The 26,364-nt window shown below is 50.1% G+C and overlaps 1 protein-coding gene across 1 annotated transcript in view; it reads right to left on the bottom strand.

Annotated features, from left to right (window-relative positions):
- Positions 1-7,896: 7,896 nt before the first annotated feature.
- LOC147116922 (ubiquitin carboxyl-terminal hydrolase CYLD-like) overlaps positions 7,897-26,364 on the bottom strand; it is a 56,893-nt gene continuing 38,425 nt past the window's right edge. The window contains 1 exon segment of the mRNA XM_085987192.1: positions 7,897-10,177. Coding sequence (XP_085843318.1) covers positions 9,975-10,177 — 203 coding nt within the window. The 3' untranslated portion in view covers positions 7,897-9,974.

The following is a 26,364-nucleotide window of genomic DNA, read 5'->3' as shown; positions in this document are numbered from 1 at the left end:
CTGTTTTTCCTACCAAAGTGGGTAACTTCACATTTATCCACGTTATACTGCATCTGCCATAGAAACATAGAAGATAGGAGCAGGAGTAGGCCATTTGGCCCCTCGAGCCTGTTCCGCCATTTAATGAGATCATGGCTGATCATCCAAACTCAGTACCCTGTCCCTGCTTTCTTCCCATATCCCTTGATCCCCTTAGCCTTAAGAAATATATCTAACTCCTTCTTGAATATATTTAATGAATTGGCCTCAACTGCCTTGTGTGGTAGAGAATTCCACAGGTTCACCACTCTCTGGGTGAAGAAATTCCTCCTCATCTCAGTCCTAAATGGCTTACCCCTTATCCTTAGACTGTGACCCCTGGTTCTGGACGCCCCCCGCCATCGGGAACATCCTTCCTGCATCTAGTCTGTCTAGTCCTGTTAGAATTTTATAAGTTTCAATGAGTTCCCCTCTCATTCTTCTAAACTCTAGCGAATATAAGCCTAATCCACCCAATCTCTCCTCATACGTCATTCCTGCCATCCCAGGTATCAGTCTAGTGAATCTTCGCTGCACTCTTTCCATGGCAAGAACATCCTTCCTCAGATAAGGCGACCAAAACTGCACACAATACTCAAGGTGTGGTCTCACCGAGGCCCTGCACAACTGCAGCAAGACATCCTTGCTCCTGTACTCGAATCCTCTCGCTATGAAGGCCAACATACCATTTGCCTTCTTAACCGCCTGCTGCACCTGCATGCTTACCTTCAGTGACTGGTGCACAAGGACACCCAGGTCTCGTTGCACTTCCCCTTCTCCCAATCTATTGCCGTTCAGATAATAATCTGTCTTCCTGTTTTTGCCACCGAAGTGGATAACCTCGCATTTATCCACATTATACTGCATTTGCCATGCATCTGCCCAATCACCCAACCTGTCCAAATCATACTGGAGTTTCCCTACTATTGATGTTGGGCTAAAAGTCTGTAGTTCCCTGTTTTCTCTCTCCCTCCTTTTTTAAATAGTGGGGTTATATTTGCCACCCTCCAATCTGCAGGAACTGTTCCATAATCTATAGAATTTTGGAAAATGACAACCAATGCATCCACTATTTCCATGGCTACCTCTTTTAGTACTCTGGGATGCAGATTATCAGGCCCTGGGTTTTATCAGCTTTCAGTCCCATTAATTTCTCTAGCGCTATTTTTTTACTAATACTAATTTCCTTTAATTCCTCCTTCTCACTAGACCCTTGGTTCCCTAGCATTACTGGGAAGTTATTTGTGTTCTCTCCTGTGAAGACAGAACCAAAGTATTTGTTTAATTGCTCAGCCATTTCCTTGTTCCCCATTATAAATTCTCCCGTTTCTGACTGTAAGGGACCTACATTTGTCTTCACTAATCTTTTTCTTTTTACATACTTGTAGAAGCTTTTACAGTCCACTTTTATGTTCCTTGCAAATGTTAATTCTGTTTCTCTCTCCACGGTTGCTGCCTGAATTGCTGAGTGTTTCCAGCATTTTCTGTTTTTGTTTGGGATTCCAGCGTCCGCAGTATTTTGCTATTGTTGAGATAGATTAAAGTAATTGGAGAAAGAACCAGAGGGGGTGACGTAAGAAAACTACTAGGCACTTGGTCTAAGCGTTAAAGCTTTAATCAACTGTTTTTACAACATGGAGATCTAGTTGTGTCCTTCACTAGTTCCTGTTAAGAATGTCCTGCGCAAGCTGGGCCCATGCCCGAGTATTTATACTCTCCCTGGACAGCGCCACCCGCAGGCCGCTCAGTATTATTTCATAAGTCTTTCTTTTATGAATGACTGATTCATGTCAGGGGGCATGACGAAAAGACTTTTTATGCAGCGAGTTGTTGTGATCTGGAATGCGCTGCCTGAAAAGGCGGTGGAAGCAGATTCAATAATAACTTTCAAAAAGGAATACTTGAAGTGGAAAAATTTGCAGGGCTATAGGGAAAGAGCAGGGGAGTGGGACTAATTGGACAGCTCTTTCACAGAGCCAGCACAGGCACGATGGGCCGAATGGCCTCTTTCTGTGCCGTATGATTCTATGATAGGGAGTCCCTGCCCGTGGGGTAGCCCGCTGATGCCGTCACCTTCATGTAAAGGGCGGGTGGGAAATTCCGGAAGTGGTGGAGACCTGGCACAATCGGTGTCCGAACATCTTGCGGGTGGAGGTAGTCGGCACACCTGGTCTCGACCTGCTTTTATCGTCCCTCAGGCCCCTGGAGCCTGCCTTGCTTTACCAGTTTTTCCATTTCTACCTGCCTTCCACCACCACCTCCTCCGCTATTCACACATTCCTTGGTGTTCTCACAAATGTCTTTGTTTGTAAGGCTGCATGTAGTGACACCCAAGTCCAGGCCAGAATAGAGACGATTGGGTAATTCCCCTGTCAATCACGCCTGTGAGTGACTGGGATTAATTTTACACATAAAATTTGTATTACTGTATGTAACTCATCATCGGCGACCACTCGAATTCGAGTATGGTATGTCCTTCATCAGTCATCTACTTGTGGGTCTTCAGGTGGCTGTGGAGGCCAATCCGAGATCCACAGACTCTACTACAGTGTGGGCATGTAAGACTATTGGTAGTGACTGGAGTATGGGTCTTCTTAAGTTGTTGTCTCTCCATACGGCGCTGGCGTTTATCCTCAGCGGCACGCTGGAGATTCTTTTCATGTAGTGCGGCACCGTTGTGGATGCATTTTCTCCAATTGTCTCTGTCCAGTGCGATTTCCTCCCAGTTATTAATATCGATATGGAACTTTTTAAGGATTACTTTGATGTTATCTTTGTAATGCTTCTTTTGACCACCAGGAGACCTCTGCCCTTCCTTCAACTGGGAGTACAGAACCTGTTTTGGGAGATGTGAGTCTGACATGCGAAAGACATGTCCAATCCATCGGAGTTGATGCTGCACGATGAGCGTAGTGATGCTGTAGATATTGGCCTCTTCAAGTATACTCCAGTTGGTACGCTTGTCCTCCCAGCTGACCCTCAAGATTTTGCGTAGAGAGCGTTGGTGGTATTACTCTAAGGCTTTGAGATGTCTACTGTACGTAGTCCAGGTTTCAGCTCCATATAAAAGGGTGGGAAGGATGATGGCTTTGTATACAAGAATTTTAGTTTGGACTTGGAGGTCATGATTTTCAAAGACTCTCCTCCTCAGTTTAGAAAAGGCTGCACTTGCACAACTCAGGCGGTGATGGATTTCAGAATCAATGTCAGCTTTAGAGGATAAATGGCTACCAAGATATGGAAAGGTGTTGACATTTTCAAGGGTGTTATTATCAATCTTTATAGAGGGAGGAGTTGCAAGCTGATTAGGTGATGGCTGGTGGAGCACCTGGGTTTTCTTTATATTCATGGTGAGGCCCAGAAGTTTGTAGGCTCTGGAAAAAGCATTCAAGGTGTTTTGTAGATCATGCTCGGAAAGAGCTGTGATGGCGTTATCATCTGCATACTGTAACTCCATAATGGTAGTGATGGAGACTTTGCTCTTGGCCTTAAGCCTGTTGAGATTGAAAAGTCGGCCATCAGTATGGTAAAGGATTTGAATTCTGGTGGGCAGATCATTGCTGATGAGATGGAGGATAACTGAGATGAACACTGCAAAAAGGGTTGGAGCAATGATGCAGCCCTGTTTTACTCCTGTCTCAACTGTAAAGGGCTCTGAAATAGAACCGCTGCTGCTGAGAACTGCTGCGGACATGTTGTCATGTAGCAGCCTCAGAACTAAGATGAATTTATCGGGGCAACCAAACTTAGACAAGATATGCCATAAAGTCTGGCGGTGGACGGTGTCAAAAGCTTTAGTTAAGTCTATGAAAGCTATGAACAGTGGTTGCTTTTGTTCACGGCATTTCTCCTGTAATTGACGTGCTGTGAAGATCATATCAGCTGTTCCTCTGGATGGTCGGAAACCACACTGCGACTCTGGAAGCACCTCCTCAGATAACGGCAAAAGTCTGTTAGCAAGGACACGGGCAAGCACTTTTCCTGTGGAAGAAAGGAGATACCTCGGTAGTTACCACACACCGACTTTTCCCCCTTTTTAAAGATAGTAACAATCAAAGCGTCTCTGAGATCTTGTGGAATTTCTTCCTGCTGCCATATTTTTAGGAGGAAGGCATGTATGTGCGTCAGGAGCTCCGGGCCACCTTTTTTAAGGATTTCTGCTGGAATCCCATCTGAGCCAGCAGCTTTGTTGTTTTTCATGGACCTGATGGCATTCTGCACTTCTACAATGCTTGGGGGTGCCCCCATTTCCTCCCTTTCTGGTCTCTGCGGTAATTGATTGATGGACTCCAGATCTGCGCTACTGTCGGTTGAGCAGTTCTTGAAAATGCTCCCTCCATCTTGTGTCAATTGCCTCCTTGTCCTTGAGCAGAGTTAAACCGTCCTTAGAGTGTAAGGGGTTTAAGCCACGGTAGCTTGGTCCGAAAACTGCCTTGGTGGCACTGAAGAAGCCTCTGGAGTCCCCAGTATCAGCCATACGTTGTATTTCTAGGGACTTTTGAGACCACCAGTTGTTCTTCATCTCCCTTATTCTCTGCTGGACATCTGCCTTAACTCTAGCATGAGCCTCTCTTTTGGCCTTGCTGCTGATGTTGTTTTGCCAGGCGCAGAAAGCTTTCCTTTTCCTTTCTATGAGCTGCTCAATTTCTGAGTCGTTCTCATCAAACCAGTCCTGATGTTTTCTGGACTTGAAACCGAGTATGTTCTGGGAGGTGTTGAGGATAGTGGCTTTCAGCAGTTCCCAATGTTCTCCAGTATCACGTGGGTATTTCTTTGGAAGACTTTGCCTGATGGAATCCTGAAAGCACTGCTGTACGGCAGTGTCCTCAAGACATTCAATGTTTAATTTTGGCCAGAACTGCTTCTTCGGAGCACGTATCTTGGGCTTTAGTTTGAGGGACGTAGTTGCTCGGATAAGGCGATGATCTGTCCAGCAGTCATCAGTGCTGAACATGGCCCTAGTGACCAGAACATCACGACGATCCCTTGCCCGTACAATGACATAGTCAGAGATGCCACAATAGTCCTCAACGGTGGAACAGGCGGATGACGGTGGTAACTCTGAGTCACTTTGGTTCAGGGGCTGTGAGAAGCACCACAACGGCTGTGAAGGCGGAAGGCAGCTGCAGCAGAGAGGGGTCTCCAGTCGTCTCGGTTTTTCCTTGCCACTGGACCCTGGCCCCTTTTCTGTCAAGGATCGTGTGGTGGCTGGCTGTGCACCAACCACCCCACGCTAAAAGATACCACGCCCAGGCGTCCTTCAGAGGGATCTACATTTACCTCTACAACACGCCAGCGTAAAGTCCTGTGGCGATCAGTAAGTGGTGATGGGGGCAGGATTGTGAGGTCTGGAAGCTCCTAAACACAAGCTGGCACACTAGGCGGTGGGAGTCTGATTCAGTCGTCGGGCTCCTGGATCGAGGTAGGGGGAGCCCCCCGGCAGCTACATCCATGACTGAGCAGCCCTATTTAGGATCCGCTCTGCTCACCCTGAACAGGGAGGGGGCTAGAAAAGGTGCCCCAAAAATAGCCTGTCACAATAACACCCTGTCTGGAATACCACATCCAGAGGGGTCACCAAAATGCGGTCCTAAAGACAGAAAATTGAACTTCGGAGCATGGAGTGTGCGGACACTAGTAGACAGTGCAACAAGTGATCGACCGGAGAGAAGGACGGCCATCGTATGCAGAGAACTGAAACGATGCAACATTGATATAGCGGCCCCATCTGAAACTCGACTAGCAGAAGGTGGTCAATTGAAGGAGGAGAAGGGGGGTTACACATTCTACTGGAAAGGGAAGCCAACGGAAAACCCCCGGATCCATGGAGTTGGATTTGCCATCAAAAATGAACTTGTTAGCCAACTCTCTGAATTTCCTGTGGGAATCAATGAACGCCTCATGAAAATGCGTCTAACCCTATCCAACAATCAGATGGCAACAGTTGTGAGTGCTTATGCTCCCACCCTGGATTCGCTAGATGAAGTAAAGGAGATCTTCTATGCTGACCTGGATAAAACCTTGTCTGGTATCCCAAAAGACGATAAAGTCATTCTTCTTGGGGACTTCAATGCCAGGGTTGGTCGGGATTACCAACTATGGAAAGGCATCATAGGAAAAGAGAGACTACTTCTTCTCACTAAATATGCTGAGCACAACCTCATAATCACAAACACTTTCTTCCGACAAAAAAACAAGTACAAAACCTCCTGGAGGCACCCCCGCTCAAAAAAAATGTAACTATCTTCCACTCACAGCATCGTACTGGAAAAATAATCCTGCTTTTATCGGGAGACTTTGCTGTAGTTTCGGTCATGAGCTCTGTTTGCTGTAGCTCTAGGAGACTCTTGAAATAAACTCGGTTTGCTGTAAGCCCCGCCCTCGCCTCCAACTCATTGGCTGACACAGTGGTGTTAATACTCACTCAGTTTTGTTTTCCCTCATTCTGGCCTTGGGAGGAGTGCAGTGCAGGTTCACCAGAATGTTGCCATGGCTCCAAGGGCTAGATTACGAGGAGAAGTTACATAAACTAGGCTTGTGTGCCCCGGAATATAGAAGATTATGGGGTGATTTGATTGAGGTTTTAAGGATTTTGAGAGGAATTGATCGGGTAGAGAGAGAAACTTTTTCTGCTGGTGGGTGGAGTCGAGGACAAGGGGAACAGAACCTTAAAATCAGAGCCAGGCCATTCAGGAGAGAAGTTAGGAAAAGTTCTTCACGCAAAGGGTGGCAGAAGTGTGGAACTCTCTCCCTCAAAAAACCAAGGTGGATGATGGAGTTAAGATGTCTCACGCTAATATCACTTCTGCCAATTTAACCAGCTCTTGTTTTCCACTGAAGGACTTCACAGCTCATTCAATTTATTCTGTGTTCTCTGGAGGGTGTGTGTGTGTTTATTCCCCTTCCCCCGTTTGGTTTCTGTTTTTTAAAACGCTGTCCATGTGTAATATTTTCCGGTTTCTGACAAAGGGTCCGTCCCTGAATCGGTGGCTCACCCGTCCTCACCACCGGGGCTCCCTGGCCCGCCCAGTGGCTCCAGCACTTTCCCATTCACTTTCAGATTTCCAGCATCCAGGATTTTCGATCCTGGCCGTTCTCCGGTGGCTCCAGCCAGACATCCAGCGCGGTTACCGTGCGGACTCCCGCAGGAACCCGGCGCCGGTATTAACACCGGTTCACACCAAGGGGACAGCGACTCAGGAGTAACACTTAGAATCTGCATAGTCAGCGATGGGTGCTGCAAAAAGGAAGAATATAAAAGGATATCGGGCAAAAGCAGGGAGATGGGATTAGATCAGCTCGGTCCAGTTGCAGGGGAGGGAGAAGGTGAGAGAGGGAGAGAGGAGGGGGCAGAGAGAGAGAGAGAGGGGGCAGAGAGAGAGAGGGAGAGAGGGGGGAGGGAGAGAGGGGGGGAGGGAGAGAGAGAGAGAGGGGGCAGAGAGAGAGAGAGAGAGAGAGGGGGAGAGAGAGAGGAGGGAGGGAGGGGGAGAGAGAGAGAGGGGGAGGGAGAGAGAGAGAGAGAGGGGGAGGGAGGGAGAGAGAGAGAGAGAGAGAGAATGTAGGAGGAAGTGAAGGGAGAGGAGAAAGAGAGGTAAGGGAGAGTAGGTGAAGGGGAGAGAAGGGGAAAGCACAGGTGTTTCCGATTTCCACCATTTTCTGAGTGTTTCCCATTTCCAGCTTACATAATTTATCTTTTAGATTAAAAATGGCTTTTTTTGCTGACTAAATAAAAAGAAATAAAACGGCTACAAAAATCCCCACGGAAGGGACTCATTCTGAGGTATAGAGACTCGCACCCGGAATCAAACCACCGGCCCGAGACGAACCGCTGGCACGAGCCAAATCTCAAATGGTCTTTTCCCCACCAATCCCCCAAAATTAGATAAATCTTTTTATTTATAAACATAAAATTATTTCCAAATACAAATCTGACAAACTCACCAACAGCAAACAAGAAACAAAACAGCAAACCTGAGGTGTCATCAGCTTTGGAAATGTGCACTGGATTGTGTGAAAGGTGAAAGGTGGAAGGGCACAGCGCCTCTCACTGTAAAATATACGTGCCAATTACAAAATCAAATTAGACGCACCCAGCATAAATTTGGATAATATTTGAATATTGCACGACTGAGGAACAAAAACAAAAACACACACACTTGTGTCGCAACCCAACATATATCAGCGATCTTTCATCGTAGCTGGGTCAAAATCCTGGAACTCCCTCCCTAACAGCACTGTGGGAGTACCTTCACCACACGGACTGCAGCGGTTCAAGAAGACAGCTCACCACCACCTTCGAGGGCAAATAGGGATGGGCAATAAATGCTGGTCTTGCCAGCGACGCCCACATCCCTTGAATGAATTGGGGAAAAGAGTTGCCGAGATTGGGATCGCCACGCACTTTTTATATTGTTTGTTAAGTGCCCCACGGTGCAGTCCCGCTACAGAGTTCAACACTAGCCTGTCCCAGAAAAGGCGCAGCTTTTACAGCAAGCACGGGACGAGACGTAAATCAGGATGTACATGCGTGACTGCTAGCACGGGGATTGGGAAGCGGGGAAAGGGTGGCGTGTCGAGGCGAGGGCGTGGCTCCACTGTAACTAGCTAACCTAATCACACAATGCCAAATGCTGAATCAAGTGGCTGTCGATAGGACAGAAGCAGAGTAGATATCAGTGGTACCGTTGTTTAAAAAGGGAGAAAGCGATTGACCAAGTAATTACAGGCCAGCCAGCCTAACCTCGGTGGTGGGGAAATTATTGGAAAAAATTCTGAGGGACAGGATAAATCTTCATTTAGAAAGACACGGATTAATCAGGGACAGTCAGCATGGATTTGTTAAGGGAAAGTCGTGTCTGACTAACTTGATTGAATTTTTTGAGGAGATAACAGGTGGGCAGAACACTGGCAAATGGAATTCAATCTGGAGAAGTGTGAGGTAATGCATTTGGGGAGGGCTAACAAGGAAAGGGAATACACTATAAATGGTAGGATACTGAGAAGTGCAGAAGATCAGCGGGACCTTGGAGTGCAGGTCCACAGATCCCTGAAGGTAGCAGGACAGGTAGATAAGGTGGTTAAGAAGGCATACGGGATACTTGCCTTTATTAGCCGTGGCACAGAATATAAGGGCAGGGAGGTTATGCTTTAACTGTATAAAACACTAGTTAGGCCGCAGCTGGAATACTGCGTGCAGTTCTGGTCACCACATTACAGGAAAGATGTGATTGCACTAGAGGGGGTGCAGAGGAGATTTACGAGGATGTTGCCTGGGCTGGGGAATTTTAGCTATGAGGAAAGATTGGATAGGCTGGGGTTGTTTTCTTTGGAACAGAGGAGGCTGAGGGGAGACCGAATTGAGGTGTATAAAATTATGAAGGGCCTAGATAGAGTGGATAGGAAGGAGCTATTTCCCTTAGCAGAGGGGTCAACAACCAGGGGGCACAGATTTAAAGTAATTGGTCAGAAGTTTAGAGGGGATTTGAGGAGAAATTTGTTCACCCAGGAGGTGGTGGGAGTCTGGAACTCACTGCCTGAAAGGGTGGTAGAGGCAGAGACCCTCATCACATTTAAAAAGTACTTGGCTATGCACTTGAAGTGCCGTAACCTGCAGGGCTACGGACCAAGTGCTGGAAAGTGGGATTAGGATGGATGTCGGCCGGCACGGACAAGATGGGCTGAATGGCCTCCTTCTGTGCTGTAAATTTCTATGATTCTATGATCAGGCTGGGAGCTCCAGCTGCCCCTCCTCCACTCAACGACTCGCTCGACCCTCACCCCACCCCCCCACCCAATGCTCAGTGCCAATATCAGTCCTAGCTCACCGGTGCTACTCCGTTAATGGTCTCTAACTCTTTCTGGCCGTCCCTCAGAACGATATGAAAGTTCAACTTAATAACCGCCCCCTCCCCACCCCCCCACCGGTGGCGAAGTCCTCGGCTCGGCAGGTCAGCGGGTCATTTGTACACGGCCATCCTGGGGTTCTGGTACAGGTACATGTAGGCGTCGCAGAACTGCCGCTTGGCCACTCCTTCCATGTCGCGGGGACGCTGTTTGGCCAGCTTGGCCGCCGGAGATTTGATGTACTTCGCCACTTCAGGGCACGCGGTCACTGTGGGGATATTGTACCCGCTCTCGCCACCTGTGGGGTCAGACCGCGGTCAGTTCGACAGGGCAAGCAAAAAATAACTACATAAATAAAAACAGAGACATACATTGATACAGCGCCTTTCCCTACCTCAGGACGTCCCAAAGCGCTTTACAGCTAGCGAGGTACTTTGAGGTGTAGTCACTGTTGTAATGTAGGAAACGCGGCAGCCAATTTGCGCACAGCAAGCTCCCACAAACAGAAATGAGATAATGACCAGATCACCTGTTTTAAGTGATGTTGATTGAGGGATAAATATTAACCGGGACACATGAATAAAGTCGATGGACAACATTATTATTACAAGGCCCTTCCTCTCGTGGCTCAATGTGCTCAGCCAGTGAGTACCACTGGAACATAGGAACAGGAGGAGGCCATTCAGCCCCTTGAGCCTGTTCCGCCATTCAATTAGATCAGGTCTGATCTGTATCTCAACTCCATTTACCCGTCTTATCTCCATGGGGGAAAAATTTGGTTGCTTTGCGCCTCCCGTTAGCCCCCTAAGAGGCACAAAGCAACTAGCGCCCGGGCGTGGCGCCACCCATGCCCCCGCGAGATTCAGCGGGAGGTCAGCGGCGACGCTAACCGGTAGCACCCTGCGCCACCGGCGATATAGTCATCGCCGTGCGCAGCGCCCCGGCCGCGATCTTCGGGAACGCCCCCAACTTACCACCAGACGCTATGTCCGACAGGGTCAGGGGGGCCCACCTGCGGCCGGGGAGGCGCTATTTAAAGGCGAGGTGCTGGGCGGCCATTTTCGCTGCTGGCCGCCTGCCAGCACCTTACTCCGCTCCCGTCCCCGGCCTCCTGACATGCCCCCCCGCGGAGTGCCGTCTGCGCTCCGAGAGCCCGGCACTTCTCCCGAGTGCCGGGCTCTTTTGCCGGCACTCCCGATCCCCGGGGGCCCAGCTGGGCCCCGGGTTGCGCAAGGCCCCTCCCCTTTAAGAAGGGGAGGAAGGCCTGCAGTACCGCGGCACGTAGCGACGCGATATTGACTCGCAGCGCCCCAAGAGGGATGCGGGGCGCTTCCAGTAGCACCCCTCCTTCCTCTTGGGGCGCAACCACTCAATTTCCGGCGCGGGGGCGCTAATCTTTCCGGAGCGCGATGTTTCTTTAGCCCTGGCGTAAGAAAACTACTAGGCATTTGGTCTAAGCATTAAACAAAGCTTTAATCAACTGTTTTTCAACATGGAGATCTAGTTGTGCCCTTCACTAGTTCCTGTTGAAGAATGTCCTGCACAAGCTGGGCCCATGCCCGAGTATTTATACTCTCCCTGGACAGCGCCACCAGCAGGCCGTCCAGTATTATTACAGAAGTCATTTTCACATGAATGACAAGATTCACATCAAGCCCCATATCCCTCGATACCCTTACTCAACAAAAACCTATCCATCTCAGACTTGAAAGCTACAATTGACTCCCCACATCCGCAGCTTTTTTTTTTGGAGGGGGGGGGGCACGGGGAAAAAGAGAGTTCCAGATTTTCACTACCCTTTGTATGAAGAAGTCCTTTCACTCCTAAATGGCCCAGCTCTAATTTTAAGGTTATGTCACCTTATTTATTGATTCCCCAGCAGAGGAAATGGTTTCTCTCTATCACACCTATGGAATCCTTTCAACTTTTTTTTTTTTAAACACCTCGATCGGGTCACCTTCTCAATCTTCGATACTCAAAGAGAATACAAGGCAAGTCTGTGCAACCTATCCTGGTAATTTAACCCTCCAAGTCCCGGTGTAGCTCTGGGGTAGCAGAGCCACAAACCAGCGTGAGGCGAAGGGTTCGGTTCCCCGCCTGTGCCGAGCTTGACGATTCTTCTTTCTAGCAGTTTTGACGCAACCGAGTGGCTCGCTAGGCCAATCAGAGGGCAGTGAAAAGTCAACCACGTTGGTGTGGGACTGGAGTCACGCGTAGGCCCAGGCCGGGTAAGGATGGCAGCTTCCCTTCCCTAAGAGGTACATGAGTGAACCAGTTGGGTTTTCACGACAATCCGGCAGCTTCGCGGTCATTTTTACTGATACTGGCTTTTTATTGCCAGATTTCCTTCAAAACTGCATTGAAATTCTCAAACTGCCCGTGGTGGGACTTGAACTCTCATTCTCTGGGTTATTGATCCAGGCCTCTGGATTATTAGTCCACTGCTACTGGACTCAGCAACCCTGGCTGAAGGAATGGGGGGAAAGGGAGTGACTTAGCCATTCCCGCTCCGGATGGTGATGCAGTGACCCCTGCTGGAAATCCACGATACAGCAACATAGGAACAGGAGGAGGCCGCTCAGCCCCTCCAGCCTGTTCCACCATTCGATGAGATCACGGCTGATCTGTACCTTAACTCCATCCACCCGCCTTGGCTCCATATCCTTATATACCCTTCTCTAGTAAAAATCTATCAATCTCAGATTTTTAAACTTATTAATTGAGCTAGCACCTGCTGCTTTTTGTGGGACAGAGTTCCACACTTCTACCACCCTTTGTGTAAAGAAGTGTTTCCTAACTTCTCCCCTGAATGGCCTGGCTCTGATTTTAAGGTTGCGTCCCCCTTGTCCTCGACTCCCCCAACCAGCGGAAAAAGTTTCTCTATCTACCCGATCAATTCCTTTCAAAATCCTAAAAACCTCAATCAAACCCCCCCTTAACCTTCTGTATTCCAGGGAACACAAGCCTAGTGTATCTGATCTAGAATAGAATCATAGAATGGTTACAGCACAGAAGGAGGCCATTCGGCCAGTCGAGCCCGTGCCGACTCTGCAACAGCACTTCAGTTAGTCCCACTCCCCCGCCCTTTCCCCGTAGCCCTGCACATTTTTTTCCTTCAGGTACTTATCCAATTCCCCTTTGAAAGCCATGATTGAGTCTGCCTCCACCACCCTTTCAGGCATACATAGAAACCTAGAAACACAGAAGATAGGAGCAGGAGTAGGCCATTCGGCCCTTCGAGCCTGCTCCGCCATTCAATGCAATCATGGCTGATCATCCAAATTCAGTACCCTGTGATGCGCTATCAATTACTCATAAAAGACTGAGAGTTAAGAGAGTAACTAAAGGCTTTTATTAACAAAAGAATGAAGGTCTGCCTCGAGTGGTCGACCGGTCCAGAAATACAAAGGGCTGGGGAGCAGTCACCTTTATACTAGGACTTGTGGGAGGAGTCAGCCGAGGCATGTCCAGGCATGTATACAGTGGAATACAAACAGTGGTTTACCACACCCTGTCCCTGCCTTCTCCCCATATCCCTTGATCCCTTTAGCCTTAAGAAATATATCCAACTCCTTCTTGAATATATTTACTGAATTGGCTTCTACTGCCTTCTGTGGTAGAGAATTCCACAGGTTCACCACTCTCTGGGTGAAGAAATTCCTCCTCATTTCTGTCCTAAATGGCCTACCCCTTATCCTTAGACTGTGACCCCTGGTTCTGGACTCCCCGGCCATCGGGAACATCCTTCCTGCATCTAGTCTGTCCAGTCCTGTCAGAATTTTATAAGTTTCAATGAGATCCCCTCTCATTCTTCTAAACTCCAGCGAGTACAAGCCCAATCGACCCAATCTCTCCTCAAACGTCATTCCTGCCATCCCAGGTATCAGCCTGGTGAATCTTCGCTGCACTCCCTCCATGGCAAGAACATCCCTCCTCAGATAAGGCAACCAAAACTGCACACAATACTCAAGATGTGGTCTCACCAAGGCCCTGTACAACTGCAGCAAGACATCCTTGTTCCTGTACTCGAACCCTCTCGCTATGAAGGCCAACATACCATTTGCCTTCTTAACCGCCTGCTGCACCTGCATGCTTACCTTCAGCGACTGGTGCACAAGGACACCCAGGTCTCGTTGCACTTCCCCTTCTCCCAATCTATTGACATTCAGATAATAATCTGCCTTCCTGTTTTTGCCACCAAAGTGGATAACCTCGCATTTATCCACATTATACTGCATCTGCCATGCATCTGCCCAATCACCCAACCTGTCCAAATCATACTGGAGTTTCTCGGCATCCTCCTCACAGCACACACGCCCACCCAGCTTTGTGTCGTCTGCAAACTTGGAGATATTACATCTAGTTCCCTCGTCTAGATCATTAATATATATTGTGAATAGCTGGGGTCCTAGCACCGATCCCTGCGGTACCCCACTAGTCACTGCCTTCCACTCGGAAAAAGACCCCTTTATTCCAACTCATGATTTAACCCTTGGCGCCCTGGTAACATTCTGGTGAATCTGCGCTGCACTCCTTCCATCTGGGGTGCGGTGCCCAGACTGTGTACAGTATGTGCAGGTCAGACGAGGGGAGGAATGGGCTCGGTTGTGATGGCCTATTGCTGAAACCCACCCTGCGACACTCGCTGTCCAGATTCACCTGCGAATGGGACGGAAGTGTAAACCAGCAAGAGTCAGCACTTTTGTCTTTAACAGTGGGGGGAGGTCCCGTCCAATCTTCTCCTGAAAACATTGAACCTTACTGTCCCCACAGCAAGGCCCAGCACAGATTCACTCCCAGTGGACAGACGAGGGATCAAACCTGGAGCCCCTCTACTCTTTATGGCTCATTTTCACACAACATTCCCCAGCTCAGTTGCTGAAAACAATACTGTTTAAAAAAAATTGATCATGGGCAGAATTTATTGCCCATCCATAGTTACCTTGACAACTGAGTGCCTTAAGGGTCAACCACGTAGCATGAAAGAAAAATAAAGAGTTGCATTTCTATAGCGCCTTTCAGGATCTTAGGACGCCCCTAAGTGCTTTACAGCCAATGAAGTACTCTTGAAGTGTAGTCACTGTTGTAGTTTAGAAAACACGGCAGCCAATTTGCACACAGCAAGCTCCCACAAACAGCACTGTGATAATGACCAGATCATCTGTTTTAGGTGTTAGTTGAGGGATAAATATTGACCAGGATTCCTCCATCACCATCCCTGGGTATGTCCTGTCCCACCAGCAGGACAGATCCACCGGTAGTATACAGTCGGCAGGGAGTGGCCCTGGGAGTCCTCCACATTGACTCCGGACCCCGTGAAGTCTCATGGCTTCAGGTCAAGCATGGGCAAGGAAACCTCCTGCTGATTACCACCTACCGCCCTCCCTCAGTTGATGAAGCAGTACTCCTCCATGTTGAACACCACTTGGAAGAAGCAGCGAGAGTAGCAAGGGCACAGAATGTACTCTGGGTGGGGGACTTCAATGTCCATCACCAAGAGTGGCTCGGCAGCACCACAGCTGGCCGAGTACTGAAGGACATAGCTGCCAGTCTGGGCCTGAGACAGGTGGTGAGAGAACCAACACGAGGGAAAAACCTACTTGACCTCGTCCTCACCAATCTACCTGTCGCAGATGCATCTGTCCATGACAGCATTAGTAGCAGTGACCACCGCACAGTCATTGTGGAGACGAAGTCCCGTCTTCACACTGAGGACACCCTCCGTCGTGTTGTGTGGCACTACCACCGTGCTAAATGGGATAGATTCAGAACAGATCTAGCAGCTCAAAACTGGGCATCCATGAGGCGCTGTGGATCATCAGCAGCAGCAGAATTGTATTCCACCACAATTTGCAACCTCATGGTCCGGCATATCCCTCACTCTACCATTACCACCAAGCCAGGGGACCAACTCTGGTTCAATGAGGAGTGCAGAAGAGCATGCCAGGAGCAGCACCAGGCGTACCTACAAATCAGGTGCCAACCTAGGGAAGATGCAACACAGGACTACATGCATGATAAACAGCAGAAGCAGCATGCTATAGACAGAACTAAGCGATCCCACAATCAACGGATCAGATCAAAGCTCTGCAGTCCTGCCACATCCAGTCATGAATGGTGGTGGACCATTAAACAACTAACGGGAGGAGGCGGCTCCAGGAATAGCCCCATCCTCAATGATGGTGGAGCCCAACACACGATTGCAAAAGATAAGGCTGAAGCATTTGCAATCATCTTCAGCCAGAAGTGCCGAGTGGATGATCCATATCAGCCTACTCCTGAGGTCCCCGCCATCACAGAAGCTAGTCTTCAGCCAATGCGATTCACTGCACATGGTATCAAGAAACGGCTGAGCGCACTGGATACATCAAAGGCTATGGGCCCTGACAACATCCCAGCTGTCGTGCTAAAGACTTGTGCTCCAGAACTAGCTGCGCCTCTAGCCAAGTTGTCCCAGTACAGCTATAACACTGGCATCTAGCCGACAATGTGGAAAACTGCCCACAAAAAGCAGGACAAATCCAATCCGGCCAATTACCGCCCCATCGGTCTACTCTCAATCATCAGCAAAGTGATGGAAGGTGTCATCGACAGTGCTATCAAGCGGCACTTACTCACCAATAACCTACTCACCGATGCTCAGTTTGGATTCCGCGAGGACCACTTGGCTCCAGACCTCATCACAGCCTTGGTCCAAACAAGGACAAATGAGCTGAATTCCAGAGGTGAGGTGATAGTGACTGCCCTTGACATAAGAAATAAGAGTAGGCCATACGGCCCCTCGAGCCTGCTCCACCATTCAATAAGATCATGGCTGATCATCGACCTCAACTCCACTTTCCTGCCCGATCTCCATATCCCTCGATTCCCCTAGAGTCCAAAAATCTATCTCAGCCTTGAATATACTCAAAGACTCAGCATTCACAGCCATCTGGGGCAGAGAATTTCAAAGATTCACAACCCTCTGAGTGAAGAAATGCCTCCTCATCTCAATCTTAAATGGCCTACCCCTTATCCTGAGACTATGCCCCCCAGTTCTAGACACTCCAGCCAGGGGAAACAACCTCTCAACATCTACCCTGTCAATCCCCTTCAGAATCTTGTATGTTTCAATGAGATCACCTCTCATTCTTCTAAACTCCAACATCAAGGCAGCATTTGACCGAGTGTAGGATCAAGGAACCCTAGTAAAATTGTAGTTAATGGGAATCAGGGGGAATACTCTCCACTGGTTGGAGTCATACCTAGCACAAAGGAAGATGGTTGTGGTTGTTGGCGGTCAATCATCTCAGCCCCAGGAGATCGCTGCAGGAGTTCCTCAGGGCAGTGTCCTAGGCCCAACCATCTTCAGCTGCTTCATCAATGACCTTCCCTCCAACATAAGGTCAGAACTGGGGATGTTCGCTGATGATTGCACAGTGTTCAGTTCCATTCACAACTCCTCAGATAATGAAGCAGTCCATGCCCGCATGCAGCAAGGCCTGGATGACATTCAGGCTTGTGCTGATAAGTGGCAAGTAACATTCGTGCCAGGCAATGAATATCTCCAACAATATTAATCAAGGAGTCAATTACTGCAGTAAGGAGGGATGATATCTTAGCAGGTTCCTCTAATGAGGCCATATGGGTAGAACTTAAAAAACAAAAAGGGGGCCAGCACTTTGCTGGGAGTGTACTATAGGCCCCCAAACAGTCAGGGGGAGATAGAGGAACAGATATGTAGGCAAATCTCAGAAGTGTAGAAATAATAGGGTAATAATAGTAGGTGATTTCAACTTCCCCAATATTAACTGGGATAGTCAGAGTGTGAAAGGCTTAGAGGGTGCGGAATTCTTAAAGTGCATCCAGGAGAGCTTTTTGAGCCAGCATGTAGAAAGTCCTACAAGAGAAGGGGCAGTACTGGACCTAATTCTAGGGAATGTAGCCGGGCAAGTGGTAGAAGTGTCAGTAGGAGAGCATTTTGGTGACAGTGACCATAATTCGGTGAGATTGAAGGTAGTCATGGAAAAGGACAAAGATGGACCGGAAATAAAGGTTCTAAATTGGGGGAAGGATATGGCAGGATCTGGCCAAAATGGACTGGGATCAGCTACTTGTAGGAAAATTCACATCAGAGCAGTGGGAGTCATTCAGAAAGGAAATAGAGTACAGCGCCAACATGTTCCTGTAAAGGTCAAGGGTGCGACCAACAAGTCCAGGGAACCCTGGATGTCAAGGGATATACAAGAATGGATTAGGAAAAAAAAGGGAGGCTTTTGGCAGATACAAAGGACTAAAAACAGTGGAAGCCCTAGAGGAGTATAGAAAGTGCAGGGGGCTACTTAAAAAAGAAATTAGGAGAGCGAAGAGGGGGCATGAAAAAACACTGGCGGGCAAAATAAAGGAAAATCCCATGGTGTTTTATAAGTATATTAAAGGCAAGAGGATAACCAGGGAAAGAGTAGGGCCCATCAGGGACCAAAGTGGCAATCTGTGTGTAGAGCCGGAAGATGTAGGTGAGGTTTTAAATGAATATTTTGCATCTGTGTTCACTATGGAGAAGGACGATGTAGGCATAGAAATCAGGCAGGGGGATTGTGATATACTTGAACAAATTAGCATTGAGAGGGAGGAGGTACTAGCGGTTTTAGCGGGCTTAAAAGTGGATAAATCCCCAGGCCCAGATGAGATGTATCCCAGGCTGCTGTGTGAGGCAAGGGAGGAGATTGCAGGGGCTCTGACACAAATTTTCAGAACCTGTCTGGCCACAGGGGAGGTGCCAGAGGACTGGAGGACAGCTAACGTAGTACCATTATTCAAGAAGGGTAGTAGGGATAAACCAGGGAATTACAGGCCAGTGAGCCTAACATCAGTGGTAGGGAAATTATTGGAAAAAATTCTGAGGGACAGAATTAGTCTTCACTTGGAGAGGCAAAGATTAATCAAGGATAGTCAGCATGGCTTTGTCAGGGGAAGATCATGTCTAACCAATTTGATTGAATTTTTCGAGGAGGTAACTAGGTGTGTGGATGAGGGTAGTGCAGTTGATGTAGTCTACATGGACTTCAGTAAGGCTTTTGACAATGTCCCGCATGGGAGACTGGTCAAGAAGGTAAGAGCCCATGGGATCCAGGGCAATTTGGCACATTGGATCCAAAATTGGCTTAGTGGCAGGAGGCAGAGGGTGATGGTCGAAGGTTGTTTTTGTGACTGGAAGCCTGTGTCCAGTGGTGTACCGCAGGGATTGGTGCTGGGTCCCTTGCTGTTTGTAGTGTGTGGTAAACCACTTTTATCGTTCACTATCGTTACACTATAGTTATCACTGTTGTATTGTTCTCACTGTTCTCACTGTTGTATCACTATACGAGGTCGCCTCTTGTCGCGCTGTTATACCTGGGCTGACCACCTCCGACTCCGCCCATGGCTCCACCTACCTGCCCAGGTATAAAGGTAGTCGACTGGCTGGTATTCCTCCTTGTTGGACCCGATCACCCACGAGGGTGGGCTCTGTTATTTAGTCAATAAAAACCTTTAGTTACGTTCCTAACTCGTCGCTTTTTATTGGACGAATTGATAGGTATATCAATTTTATTGACTAAATTTTAAAGATGTCTACTACTGGCCAGCCAGAAGCCCTCCCAGAAGCACAGCCACAGCAGCTTTCAGACACCGGGCTACACCAGCCACACCAGCCGGCTTGGCTGCAAGCCCTCAAACCACCATACCTGGATCTAAACCCACAGGCAGCAAACTCAGCCCTCAACTTCAAACACTGGCTGGACTGCTTCGAATCCTACCTGGAAGAATCCGGCGTCCCTCAGAGATCCAAACTAAGAGTTCTGAACGCCCAAGCGAGCCCGAGAGTATACGCACTCATCCAGGACACGACTACATACGAGGCCGCTATCAACCTACTGAAACAGCAGTACCGGAGCCCGGTAAATTACATGTACACCAGGCACCTCCTAAGATCCCGCCCGCAACAGCCAGGAGAGTCTGTAGCTGAATTTTTACGGGCGCTAAGAGCACTCGGCAGGAACTGTGACTTTAAAGCGGTGACGGCTGTTGAAAATACGGAAGATAATATCCGCGATGCCTTTGTGAAAGGCCTACGGTCCGACTACTCACGGCAAAGACTGCTTGAAGCTAAAGACCTCGACCTGGACAAAGCTGAAGCCCTCGCTCTCTCCCTAGAGGTGGCCCATCAGGACCAGGAGGCGTTTTCCAGGTACTGCTCGCGACCCTGGGACTCGGGCCCGACCCCGACCGCAATACCCTTCGCAGCGCCGCCCCCGGGACCTACCTCAGCGTCGGCGTCCCGGACCCGACCGGGACCGCCACCCCCGGTACCGGCTCCGACATCGGGCACCCGCGATCGGGCCGCCGGCTGCTTCTTTTGCGGCCAGGAGAAGCACCCGAGGTCGCGCTGCCCAGCCAGGAACTCTACCTGCTCAACCTGCAGGAAGAAAGGCCACTTCTCTAAGGCCTGCAGGAGCGGATCTTCAGAGGCCAGCAGTGCCTCATGCGAACTGTGGGGGCGGCCATCTTCTTTCAAGGCAACTGAGGCCAGCATCCCCACACGTGAGTCATGGGGCGGCCATCTTTGATCAAGGCAACCGACCCCAATAGTGCCTCATGTGAGTTATGGGGGCAGCCATCTTCTCCGCCATTTTGTCCTACCTCGTGGGAGACGCCATTTTACCCACCACGCCCGACTGCCACCGGGCCCCCGGACCCGACGACCGCCTCGCCCGCAGACGACAACGACTCGCTTACCTACACACTAGCCTCCGTCACTCTGGATCAAGCCCGCCCACACCACCTGTCCAAGTCGATGATGGACATCAAAGTAAACGGCCACGCCACGACCTGCCTGTGGAGAGCTTCATCCACCCAGACACGGTGAGCCATTACTCCCTCCCTGTCCTGCCAACGCGCAACCGAATCTCGATGGCATCAAGGTCCCACGCCACGGACATTAGCGGCTACTGTGTTGTGACCTTGTCGGTTAAGGGTACGGAGTATAAAAATTTTAAACTCCTCGTCCTCCCCCAGCTCTGCGCTGCCGTCCTACTAGGGCTGGACTTCCAATCCCACCTCCAAAGTGTAACCCTAGCATACGGTGGACCCCTCCCCCCACTCAGTCGACAACCAGCGAATGTTAAACCGCCCACCGCGTAACACCTGCAGCCTATCCACCCTCAAGGTGCCGCCACCTTCCCTGTTCGCTAACCTCACCCCCGACTGCAAACCCGTCGCTACCAAGAGCAGGCGGTACAGCGCTGGGGACAGAGCCTTCATTAGCTCTGAGGTGCGGCGCCTCCTGAAAGAGGGCATTATCGAGGGGAGCAACAGCCCCTGGCGTGCCCAGGTCGTGGTCGTTAAGACCGGCGATAAAAATCGCCTGGTCATCGACTACAGCCAGACCATAAACAGATACACCCAGCTGGACGCATACCCCCTTCCCCGCATATCTGACATGGTCAATCAGATTGCACAATACCGCGTATTCTCGACCATCGACCTTAAGTCGGCCTACCACCAACTCCCTATCCACCCCGAGGACCGCCAGTACACCGCCTTCGAGGCGAATGGGCGCCTATACCACTTCCTTAGGGTCCCCTTCGGTGTCACCAACGGGGTCTCGGTCTTCCAAAGGGAGATGGACCGGATGGTTGACCAGAACGGACTGCAGGCCACATTCCCCTATCTAGATAACGTCACCATCTGCGGCCGCGACCGGCAGGACCATGACGTGAATCTGGAGAAATTCCTCCGTACGGCCCAACGGCTGAACCTCACCTACAATAAGGAGAAATGCGTGTTTAACACCTCGCGCCTTGCCATCCTTGGCTGTGTAGTAGAGAACGGACTCATCGGCCCCGACCCCGAAAGAATGCGCCCCCTCATGGAGCTACCCCTCCCCCACTGCCCTAAGGCACTTAAGGGAACCCTGGGGCTCTTCGCCTACTATGCCCAATGGGTGCCCAATTATGCGGACAAAGCCAGACCCCTCATGAAGTCCACATCCTTCCCCCTCACGGAGGAAGCGTGCGCGGCCTTCTCCCTCATCAAGGGAGACATAGCCAAGGCCACAATGCACGCAGTGGATGAGTCCATCCCCTTCCAAGTGGAGAGCGATGCATCCGACTTCGCCCTAGCCGCTACCCTTAACCAGGAGGGGAGGCCGGTGGCCTTCTTCTCAAGGACCCTACAGGGCCCCGAGATCCGACACTCGTCGGTCGAGAAGGAAGCCCAGGCAATTGTGGAGGCGGTACGGCGCTGGAGGCATTACCTGGCAGGCAAACGATTTACCCTCCTCACCGACCAACGTTCGGTTGCTTTCATGTTTAATAACAAGCTGAGGGGCAAAATCAAGAATGACAAGATCTTGAGGTGGAGAATCGAGCTATCCACCTACGATTATGATATCTTGTACCGGCCAGGTAAGCTGAACGAACCCCCTGATGCTCTTTCACGAATTACATGCGCCAGCGCGCATATTGATAGACTTCAGACCCTCCACAACGACCTCTGCCACCCCGGGGTCACCAGACTTTACCATTTCATTAAGGCCCGCAACCTGACCTACTCCATCGAGGAGGTCAGGACCATGACCAGGAACTGCCAGACCTGCGCCGAGTGCAAACCGCACTTCTATAGGCCGGACAGAGCAAGCCTGATCAAGGCCACCCGCCCCTTCGAGCGCCTGAGCATCGACTTTAAGGGGCCTCTACCGTCATCTGACCGCAATGTGTACTTCCTCAATATTGTTGATGAGTACTCCCGTTTCCCTTTTGCTTTCCCCTGCCCAGACATGACCAGTACCACGGTCATCAAGTGCCTGAACGACCTCTTCGCCTTGTTCGGGTTCCCGAACTATATACATACATCCTTCATGAGCGAGGAACTCCATCAGTTCCTACTAGCGAGAGGTATTGCAGCAAGTAGGACCACCAGCTACAACCCCCGAGGGAACGGCCAGGTGGAAAGAGAGAACGCGACGGTATGGAAGGCCGTCCTCTTAGCCTTAAAGTCTAAGGGCCTCCCAACCTCCCGCTGGCAGGAAGTCCTCCCGACAGCGCTGCACTCCATCCGGTCACTACTTTGCACTGCCGTTAACGCCACCCCCCATGAACGAATGTTTGTTTTCCCCAGGAAGTCGACTACGGGAACCACTCTACCAACCTGGCTGACCTCTCCAGAGCCCGTCTTGCTGCGAAAGCACGTGAGGGCCCATAAAACAGACCCCCTGGTCGAGAGGGTGAACCTCCTGCACGCCAACCCCCAGTACGCCTACGTGGCTTACCCAGACGGGCGGGAGGACACTGTCTCCTTACGAGACCTCGCACCCTCGGGCACTCCGGAGACACCACCTTTACCCCCCCCCACCACCCCCCCAATTCCAGCCCAGGTAGACGGCATGCCGGAACCCCACGAGCCTTCGCCGACCACGCAGACACCAGCATTAACACCGGATAATGCAGCACCGCCGCTGCGACGATCGGAGAGGCTTACGAGGCCTCCGGACAGACTGACATACCAGAACTGGTAGTACACTTCACCCCGCCGGACTCAAATCTAAACAAGGGGTGAATGTGGTAAACCACTTTTATCGTTCACTATCGTTACACTATAGTTATCACTGTTGTATTGTTATCACTGTTCTCACTGTTGTATCACTATACGAGGTCGCCTCTTGTCGCGCTGTTATACCTGGGCTGACCACCTCCGACTCCGCCCATGGCTCCACCTACCTGCCCAGGTATAAAGGTAGTCGACTGGCTGGTATTCCTCCTTGTTGGACCCGATCACCCACGAGGGTGGGCTCTGTTATTTAGTCAATAAAAACCTTTAGTTACGTTCCTAACTCGTCGCTTTTTATTGGACGAATTGATAGGTATATCATAGTGTACATTAATGATTTAGATATGAATGTAGGAGGTCTGATCAGTAAGTTTGCAGATGACACGAAAATTGGTGGAGTGGTAAATAGCGAGGAGGGAAGCCTCAGGCTACAGGACGAAATAGATGGGTTGGTCAGATGGACAGAACAGTGGCAAATGGAATTTAACCCTGAAAAAAGTGTGAGGTGATTCATTTTGGGAGGACTAACAAGGCAAGGGAATGAATGGTAGGACCCTAGAAAGGACAGAGGATCAGAGGGACCTTGGTGTGCATGTACATAGATCCCGGAAGGCAGCAGAACAGGTAGATAAGATGGTTAAAAAGGCATATGGGATACTAATATTCTATGCCTCAGCTAATGAAGGCAAGAGCAGGGAGGTTATGATGGAGCTGTACAAAACGCTAGTTAGGCCACAGCTGGAATACTGTTCTGGTCGCCACACTATAGGAAGGATGCGATTGCATTGGAGAGGGTGCAGAGGAGATTCACCAGGATGTTATCTGGGATGGAGCGCTTCAGCTATGAAGAGAGACTGGACAGGCTGGGGTTGTTTTCCTTAGAGCAGAGTAGGCCGAGGGGGGACCTGATTGAGGTGTACAAAATTATGAGGGACATAGATAGGGCAGATAGAAAGGAACTTTTCCCCTTAGTAGAGGGGTCAATAACCAGGGGGCAGAGTTTCAAGGTAAGGGGCAGGAGGTTTAGAGGGGATTTGAGGAAACACTTTTTCACCCAGAGGGTGGTTGGAATCTGGAACTCACTGCCTGAAAGGGTGGTAGAGGCAGGAACCCTCAACATTCAAGAAGCATTTAGATGAGCACTTGAAACGCCATAGCATACAAGTCTACGGACCAAGTGCTGGAAAGTGGGATTAGAATAGGCAGGGCTTGATGGCCGGCGCGGACACGATGGGCCGAAGGGCCTCTTTCTGTGCTGTATAACTCTATGACTCTAAGCAGCGGTATTACCATCGCCGAATCCCCCACCATCAACATCCTGGGAGTCACCATTGACCAGAAACTTAACTGGACCAGCCACGTAAATACTGTGGCTACAAGAGCAGGTCAGAGGCTGGGAATTCTGCGGCGAGTGTCTCACCTCCTGACTCCCCAAAGCCTTTCCACAATCTACAAGCCACAAGACAGGAATACTCTCCACTTGCCTGGATGAGTGCAGCTCCAACAACACAAGAAGCTCGACACCATCCAGGACAAAGCAGCCCGCTTGATTGGCACCCCATCCACCACCTTAAACATTCACTCCCTCCACCACCGGCGTACCGTGGCTGCAGTGTGTTCCATCTACAAGATGCACTGCAGCAACTCGCCAAGGCTTCTTCAACAGCACCTCCCAAACCCGCGACCTCTACCACCTAGAAGGACAAGGGCAGCAGGCGCATGGGAACACCGCCACCTCCAAGTTCCCCTCCAAGTCACACAGCATCCTGACTTGGAAATATATCGTCGTTCCTTCATCATCGCTGGGTCAAAATCCTGGAACTCCCTACCTAACAGCACTGTGGGAGTACCTTCGCCACACGGACTGCAGCTGTTCAAGAAGGCGGCTCACCACAACCTTCTCAAGGGCAATTAGGGATGGGCAATAAATGCTGGCCTTGCCAGCGACGCCCACATCCCATGAATGAATTTTTAAAAAAGGACACTGGGAAGAACTCCCCTGCTCTTCTTCAAAACAGTGCCATGGGATCTTTTACGCCCACCCGAGAGAGCAGACGGGGCCTCCGTTTAACGGCTCATCCGAAAGATGGCACCTCCGACAGTGCAGCACTCCCTCAGCACTGCACTGGGAGTGTCAGCCTAGATTTTATACACAAGTCTCTGGAGTGGGACTTGAACCCACAACCTTCTGACTCAGAGGTGAGAGGGAGCACTGGGTCCTGTTACTGTGCATGGGGTCGGGGCGGGGGAGGGGATTGGTAGACATGAGCAGACCCATTATATACACATGGCGTTAACGACATCTGGTGAGACAATGTGAGTATTGCACCAGCCATTACCATCATGATGCCGACTGGTTTGTTGAGTTTAAGGCCATTTCTACAGCATCAAACTGGAAAGGCAACTTTTCATTTGACATTCCGACACTCAGACATACAACCACCATCTCAAACCCCACGTCTGCACTGCAGTGTCAGATTCATCCTCGTGTTCAAATCCCTCCATGTCCTCACCCTCCCTATCCCTGTAACCTCCTCCAGCGCTACAACCTTCCGAGATCTCTCTAACCTACTCCAGCCCTACAACCCTCCGAGATCTATGTACCTTCCTCCAGCCCCACAACCCTACGAGGTCTCTGCAACCTCCTCCAGCCCTACAACCTTCCGAGATCTCTGTAACCTCCTCCAGACCTACAACCTTCCGAGATCTCTCTAACCTACTCCAGCCCTACAACCCTCCGAGATCTATGTACCTTCCTCCAGCCCCACAATCCTACGAGATCTCTGCAACCTCCTCCAGACCTACAACCCTCCGAGATCTCTGCAACCTCCTCCAGACCTACAACCCTCCGAGATCTCTCTAACCTCCTCCAGCCCTACAACCTCCGAGATCTCTGTAACCTCCGCCAGCCCTACAACCTTCCGAGATCTCTGTAAC

The sequence above is a fragment of the Somniosus microcephalus genome, chromosome 5 (assembly GCF_052327205.1).
Source record: "Somniosus microcephalus isolate GS21.2 chromosome 5, FLI_Smic_1.0, whole genome shotgun sequence".
Taxonomy (NCBI): domain Eukaryota; kingdom Metazoa; phylum Chordata; class Chondrichthyes; order Squaliformes; family Somniosidae; genus Somniosus; species Somniosus microcephalus.
This window is presented reverse-complemented; position numbering and strand designations above follow the sequence as displayed.